Source organism: Varanus komodoensis, unplaced genomic scaffold (genome assembly GCF_004798865.1).
Source record: "Varanus komodoensis strain SLA01 unplaced genomic scaffold, ASM479886v1 scaffold99, whole genome shotgun sequence".
Classification (NCBI taxonomy): domain Eukaryota; kingdom Metazoa; phylum Chordata; class Lepidosauria; order Squamata; family Varanidae; genus Varanus; species Varanus komodoensis.
The window spans coordinates 776,236-783,897 of record NW_025336676.1 but is presented as its reverse complement, the minus strand read 5'-3'; the positions used below and the strand labels follow the sequence as shown (position 1 = coordinate 783,897).

The window sequence follows — 7,662 nt, the reverse complement described above, 5'->3', positions numbered from 1 at the left end:
TGTTTTTCTGGAACTCCCTAGCTTTTGCCATGATCCAGCGTATGTTGGCAATTTGATCTCTAGTTCCTCTCCCTCTTCGAAATCCTGCCTGTACTTCTGGTAGTTCTCGGTCCACATACTGCTGGAGCCTAGCTTGTAGGATTTTGAGCATAACTTTGCTAGCATGTGAAATGAGTGCAATGGTGCGGTAGTTTGGCATTCTTTGGCATTGCTCTTCTTTGGGATCAGAATGTAAACTGACCTTTTCCAATCCTGTGGCCACTGCTGAGTTTTCCAAATTTGCTAGCATATTGAGTGTAGTACTTTTACTGCATCCTCTTTTAGGATTTTGAATCTCAGCTGGAATACTGTCACCTCCACTAGCTTTGTTGTTGCTCAGACTTCCTAAGGCCCATTTGACTCCACATTCCAGGATGTCTGGCTCGAGGTCAGTGACCACCCCATCGTGGTTATCAGGGATGTTAAGATCTTCCTTGTATAGTTCTTCTGTGTAATCTTGCCACCTCTTCTTAATCTCTTCTGCCTCTGTTAGGTCCCTGCCATTTTGGTCCTTTATCATGCCCATCTTTGCATGAAAGGTTCCCTTCATATCTCCGATTTTCTTGAAGAGATCTCTGGTCCTCCCTATTCTATTGTTTGCTTCCATTTCTTTACACTGTTCATTTAAGAAGGCATTCTGATCTCTTCTAGCTATTCTCTGGAATTCTGCATTCAATTGGGTGTATCTTTCTCTTTCTCCCTTGCCTTTCGCTTCCCGTCTTTCCTCAGCTATTTGTAAAGCTTCCTCAGGCAGCCATTTTGCTTTCTTGCATTTCTTTTTCTTTGGGATGGTTTTGGTTGCTTCCTCTTGTACAATGTTGCAAACCTCTGTCCAGTTCTTCAGGCACTCCATCAGATCTAATTCCTTAAATCTATTTGTCACCTCTACTGTATATTCATCAGGGATAATGATTTAGGTCATACCTGAGCGGCCTAGTGCTTTCCCCTACTTTCTTCATTTTAAGCCTGAATTTTGCAACAAACAGCTCATGATCTGAGCCACAGGCAGCTCCTTGTCTTGTTTTTACTGAGTCTATAGAGCAGGTGTCCTCAAACTTTTTGAATAGGGGGCCAGTTGAAAGGTGCCAGTGATGGGCGGGGGGCGCATGCATGTGCAGAAAGGCAGGGGTCCTTTTTTCCAAGCGAATCCAAAATGATCTGCTTGTGAGCAAGCCGGCACCTTGCCACACGTGCGCACGCGCGTGGTGAGCTGTGGCAGGCCTGATAAATGGGCATGGCGGGCCGGATCCAGCCCACAGGCCATAGTTTGAGGACCCATGATATAGAGCTTCTCCACCTTTGGCTGCAGAGCACATAGTCAGTCTGATTTCTGTGCTGACCATCTGGTGGTGTCTGTGTGTAGAGTCGTCTCTTGGGTTGTTGGAAAAGAGTGTTTGCTATGACCAGCGTGTTCTCTTGACAAAATTCTGCCAGACTTTGCATCTGTTCTAACACTGGGCAAATGCTTCTCTAAGGCTGATTGCCTTAGACCTGGGAATCTGTACCTTCCTGGGTTTATTACTGTTGGGTGGGTGAATTGTCCTGTCTCTTCCTAGCCACGTTTTCCAGAGCCCACCCTCTTACTCTCCCCCAAAACTAAGCAACAATCGGTTGTTCTCTTGACAGGTGGGCTGTTCTCCAAGACAGAGATGTCGGAGGTGCTGACCGAGATCCTCCGCGTCGACCCGAACTTTGACAAGGACCATTTCCTCAAGCAGTGTGAGGCGGACATTATCCCTAACATCCTGGAGGCAGGTTTGCGGGCAGAAGGGTGAATGCTGGGGGGACGCGAGTGCTTCTGCAGCAGGGTGGGCATCCTTCTGCCCCCGGTTCACATTGGCACTGGTTTCATGGTGCTTCTTGGCTAAAAAGAAACTGCTGGCCAAGATGAGTCATGAAGCGGTGCCTGCTTGCAACCTGAAAGACCCGACACAAAAGAAAGCTGCATCAGGAGGAAGGGGGGGGGAAGCAGCTCTTGCTAGTTTTAGTGTTGTGACAGGTGCTCTTTCCAGCAGGGAAGGGGAAGAACAAGCTTTCTACATGCACTTCTTTTCTGGATGATCATGGGGCCAGAAGTCTCCCCTTGGTTGTAGCGATTTTCCTGGGGGCGGCCTCCCAGGACTCCAAGGGATAAAGCCAGAATCTGCAGATGTATAGCTGCAGACAGGTGGGAAGCCTGTAACCCCCAAGATACTCTTGGTACCATCAGTCATGACCATTATCCTGGGTAGCCAAGGCTACTGGGAATTGAAATCCATCAGCATTTGGATGTCCACTCCTCCCTTTGTTGTGGCGAACCCCAGAGACAGGAAATGTTGGATTAGAGTGCCCATCAGCCTCAGCCAGTGCAGTCAGAGTTTATTTATTCAACTTATATTCTGCTGTAACTAGTTTGAGGGCTCTCAACAATCTCATATAAGACTGGTCCTCTTGTCAGCTTCACTGGCTCCCAATTGAAGTCCAGGCCCAATTTAAGGTGCTGGTGTTAACTTGTAAAGCCCTAAACAGCTTGGGACCAGGATACCTGAAGGAGCGCCTCCTTCCCTATATGCCCTTACGCCCCCTGAAGGAGGTACAAAGGGTAACTACCCAGAGGAGGGCCTTCTCTGTGGAGGCACTCAGACTCTGGAATGCGCTCCCCAGAGAGGTTCGCCTGGTGCCGACTTTATATTCCTTTTGGCACCAGGTGGAAACTGTTTTATTTGCCCACCATTTTAAGTATTAGAAATTTTAATCAGTTTTTAATACAGTCACATTTTGATTTTGTTTTTTTGTTTGGTATTACGCTTTTGTTGTTTATTATTGTTATTCGCTGCTTTGTTTATTGATTGTTCTAGGTCTTGTAAGCTGTCTTGGGACAATTTTCATATAGGATGGAATATAAATCTTTTAGATAGATAGATAGATCGTTCATCCGTCCAGAACATCTGGAGGCATTCAGGTCCCTTCATCTCCCCAAAGGGATGCAGTGCTTATGTTTAGGGAAACAGGAAGGAAGTCAACGGAGAGGGGAGTTTTCAGAGAGTGTTTAACTCTCAACAGCGTTCTTCTTTTTAGTGTGGGACAGGGGTCCGTGGGAGGATTTGGCCTCTCACTCTCCTCTGTGGACGATTTTCCTTAGTGGCAGTGTCCGATTTTGTTCCTCCCTTTTCTGTAGGCGATGATCACTGGAGACCTGGACATTCTCAAGGACTGGTGCTATGAAGCCGTGAGTGATGCTCCTCAGGGTCTGGGCTTCTCCTGCCCTCCTTCTCCCTTCCACTTGCTCAAGGCTGGGGAGCCCTGCGAGAGGACATGCCACCAGAGAGCAGGTGTTCAGGGCTCCTGGAGTCCCACCTCTCGCTTCCTTGACCTGGTGCCCTTCCAGAGAACATTGGACTGAAACTCCCATCAGCGCAGCCCTCAGGCCCTACGTTTTGAGCACGCCTGGAACTCAGCTCAACTTGGAGCAGCCTCTTCCTCTAGTCTGGGGCCCTCCAGAAGTTCAGACTGCGATTCCCATCACTGCCAGTCACCACTGGCAATCATGGGAGGCTCCTCTGGATTCCTGCGACTGGACTTGCCAGATAATTTAATAGATAATCATTAGTTTTAATATTGCTCTGATAGTTACCACTGCTGTGCCACGTGGCCCACTGTGGGTTGCCACTGCTGTTGATTTTGTTTTATTGAAATATGGTGATTTGTTTTTACTTGTTTAACTGCTTCTTAACTTGATAAACTGCCCAGAGAGCCTCTGGGCTATAGGGGTGGTAGAGAAGTGAAATGAAGCAACACCTACATTAATTTCTTCCTCACCCACATAATTGTTCTCTTTTCTCTTGATTGCACATTCTCTTTCTTTCATAAAACTGGGAGACAGGGTCAACAAGGCCATAGAGTCTAGCCCCTTGTGCAGCACAGGGCTTCTCTGCACTGCTACTTGTCCAATTTTCTTTATTTACTAAGTTCCCATCCCACTTTTCAAGGCTTGTGCAAAGCAGTGCAATAATATAAATTAATTTATATTATATAAATTATAAATAGGGCATTTCTTACCAGAAAAGGGTATGTCTTACTGTCAAGTCACAATAGCCCCTATATTTCCAAGTTTCCCACTACCCTACTGTTGCCAATAGCTTGGCAGGAGTTTACTCCACAGGCTTCAAGTGTCTTTCAGACCCCTTCGGGCTACAACCCTGATTTCCCTCACCCTCTGGTTTTGCTTGAATGAAAAGTGAAGTTCTCCTGATCTCAGGGACCAAACCTGTGTGCTGTGCCTTTTTTTGGGAAGGGTGGTAATGGAAATGTTGACAGTGCATTGCTTGCCTGGTGGATTTGGTAACCAGTGATCTTCTCTTTCAGACGTACAGTCAGCTGGCCCTCCCTATTCAACAAGCCAAAGCCACAGGCCTCCAGTTCCACTCCCGGATCCTGGATATTGACAATGTAGACGTAAGTGACTCTCCCACTCAGAGCAGCCAGGAATCTTCTAGGTTCCATTCTGGGCTGGCGCATTTTCACATAGCTGGGCCATCGTAGGCCCTAAAATTTAAAAAATGACTGATTATTAATTGGGAGGATGCCGTAGAGCAAAGCCAGGCTCACTCTCCAGTGCCGTCTTTGTTTGGGCTCCCAGGGGCACCGTTTCTGGGGCAAGATTCTTTTCTGTTTGCCTCCTGGACAGGGGTGTTTCACTACTAGTTTTTGGCGTAACGGTGGTTTTTAGTGGGTGGTTCCTCCACCCCAGCAGCTGTTTCTTGAGGGAACCCCATAACAGTCCAGTTGTGCCCCCCTCCCCCGAGCTAAAAGACTGGAGTTGCCCTGTCTAAGCTCATCCCTTCCAGGCAGCCTTGCCTTCTTAGCCTTGCCTTGTTTCTTGTGCTTTGCATTCCTGGGAATGAGCGATTTAGGTGTGTTTGTTGAGTTGGCCGTGGGGATGCCTGATGACCATCCCAAAGGTAGCACAGATGTGTGGCTGAGCCAGGCAGAGGGTGGCAAACAGTCCGACATCTTACATGCCAGCGATGGGCTGGTGTGTGTGTGTGGTGAAGAAGCAGTGCAGACCAGTGACCTGCCATTTCCCACTTTCTTTGCAGCTTGCAATGGGCAAAATTATGGAGCAGGGACCTGTGCTGGTCATCACCTTCCAGGCCCAGCTGGTGATGGTGATTAAAAACCAGAAAGGGGAGGTGGCTGAAGGAGACCCAGTAAGTAAAAACCCCAATTACAGAACTTGTGCGATGGCTGGGTGGGTCGGCGGCTTTGCTGTGTGTCCTCTTTTAATATTCTCTTGTTCATCTCTCTACTTAATCATCTCCCCGCACCCTTGCCACTTGCCCCCAAAACCTAGAATGAAGGATTGTAATTATGCCGGTCAGCTGTTGCAGGATTTCTAATCCATTACATGGCATTAAATCAGTTAATTAAATTGGCTAATAGCCAAGTAGGTTGGTTGATTTTTATTTTAAGAGGGGTGGGGAGATATCTCAAAATTTGCTCTTTTAAAGCAAATTTCAGCTGCATTAAGAAATCCCCTCACAGCCCTTCCCCATGGTACATGAAGTCAGTGCATTTCCACCTTTTCCTGCTGTCCTCCATGGCAGACCTCCCTGCCACACCACAAAGACACTCCTGTGTCATCCTTGTGGTTCCAGGTGAAAGTTCCTAGGGCACACAGGAGTCCCCAGGCCCGATGCCAAGAGTCAGAGTGCAGCTCCAAGACTGTGTGGGCACAAGCGGTCCGTCATCGCTTCGATGGCTGCAGCAAGCAGGGTGAAGTCGGTCGGCAAACTGTGTGACGCGGGTGCACAGATGGCATCCATGACGCAAGGGGCGAGGCCCTGCGTACAGGGCTCAGGCGGGTGCAGCTTGGGTGAGAGCCCCTGCCTGCATGCACAATACCCCGATGCAAGCCCTGTTGTCTCAAGGGGGTGGCGGATGGGCTGGGAAAGCCCCACACCAGGTGCCCTGGGGAGCTGCAGCCCACAAGCAGCCTCTGGGCCAAAGATAGGATTTGCTGTTAGGCAGGTTTCTGCATCCTGGTCTAAATCAGCCCTTCCTTTAGAACCCTGTGGGCTAGAAACTTGCTTTTCCTTCTGAGAAGGACCATCATGCATTCACATAGCTCATTTAGCATACAAACAATCCCAGCTTTGAAAGACACCAACAGGAACTGTCAGGCTCAGTTGAAGGAAGCTTCCTAGTTCCTTTTCACATCATCTTATTCAAAATCATGAGGCCTGGAATGTTAAGGGCTATTGCCCAAAGGTAAACAAGACTATCACCCATGCCAAGACTGAAGGGAAGGTCACTTTGCATATTTCCTTGCCGCCTCTTTTCCAAACCCAAACTTTTGGGTGATTTCCCAGCCTTTGTGCCATGTCCACTCACACGAAAAGAGGTGGTTTTCTCCATCTGCTTTTGCTTTGCCCCGTCTGACCCCCCATCCCATCCCAAAGGCCCCTTTGCTGGATGCAGGACCTTTGCTTTGTACCCCAGTGAGGCTGCTCTGGTGGGGACTGGGGCTGAGGAACCCTGGGTAAGAGGCTTGAGTGCATCCATAAATCAGCCCCTCCAGTCTTGTGCCATAGAGGGAACCCTGCTCACCTGGCCTTTTGCAGCAAGAGCAGTTCATATAATTGGGGAGCCATCCAGTGGAAAGGGTTTAAAAGTGTTTGTGCATGTACGTGTGTGTGTGAGAGAGAGAGCGAGCAAGCCATCTCGTAATGCTGGAGCCCTTCTCATTCCAGGAGAAAGTCTTGCGGATGCTGTACGTCTGGGCACTCTGCCGGGACCCCGATGAGCTGAACCCCTATGCAGCCTGGAGGCTGTTGGACATTTCTGCCTCAAGCACAGAGCAGATCCTTTGAGCGCGGCCCCTTCGCCCGCCCCTGTCTCGCTCGCGGCCAAGGCTGCTGCTTTGCGCAGAGGCTGGAGGCGAGGCCTCGCTGTTTGTGAGCCGCTGCTTTTTCCAGAGGGCTTGGGGCGCTGGCTCTTTGGCGGAGGTGGAGCATGCCCACCCAGGCTGAAGTGCGCGGCGGCGTTTCCTTGGCATCGGGGGATCTCCAGGGAAGCAGCCTGGACCGGCACGCCAAAGCCAGTCGCGGGAGCGGCACGGACTCCCCCAGCGTGCTGCCGCAGTGCCGTCCCGGCTTGCACTTTACCGAGGCTTCCCAGCTCGACTTCCCATTCTGCCTTCCAGGTCTCCTGCAGCTGCGGTTGCTGCACTGCCCAGCTTGTGCACCCGACAGCCGAGAACTCAAATGCTCCTCTGTGGCAGTGGAGGCTGCTCCCATGTGGCCCAGGGTGGCGGGGGGTCACGTGACAGGTGGGAGCAGTGGTTGTTTTGGTGGCAGATGGTAGCAAGATTGGCTTTGAGGACAAAAATGCCAGGGCAGGGGACCACCATCCTACAGCGGGGCTCCATCAGGGTTTTCTCGAGGCTGTCATGCCACAGCAGGGAGGGCAGCTGGAGCAGCCCCGAGAAGGCCGCCTTCCCCCCTCCTCCCTCCCTCCTCTCCTAGATACTCTGAGGTCCCAAACTCGACCTGGCAAAGTATTATCTGGTGTGAGAAACCATATTGTGGCAACACGATTTTTTGGCTGCCTCTGGAGAAGTAAAGACATGCCCTCAGGCCCCCT

General features: G+C 50.1%; 1 protein-coding gene across 2 annotated transcripts in view; it reads left to right on the top strand.

Moving 5' to 3' along the window:
• The window catches only part of TIMM44 (translocase of inner mitochondrial membrane 44), a 19,571-nt gene extending 11,915 nt beyond the window's left edge, over positions 1 to 7,656 (top strand). For both annotated transcript variants that reach the window (XM_044419078.1, XM_044419079.1), the window contains exons 9-13: positions 1,666 to 1,790; positions 3,197 to 3,247; positions 4,384 to 4,473; positions 5,118 to 5,228; positions 6,771 to 7,656. In XM_044419078.1, the coding sequence (XP_044275013.1) occupies positions 1,666 to 1,790; positions 3,197 to 3,247; positions 4,384 to 4,473; positions 5,118 to 5,228; positions 6,771 to 6,890 (497 nt within the window). In that variant the 3' untranslated portion in view covers positions 6,891 to 7,656. The remainder of the gene's footprint in view (positions 1 to 1,665; positions 1,791 to 3,196; positions 3,248 to 4,383; positions 4,474 to 5,117; positions 5,229 to 6,770) is intronic.
• The last annotated feature ends 6 nt before the right edge of the window (positions 7,657 to 7,662 follow it).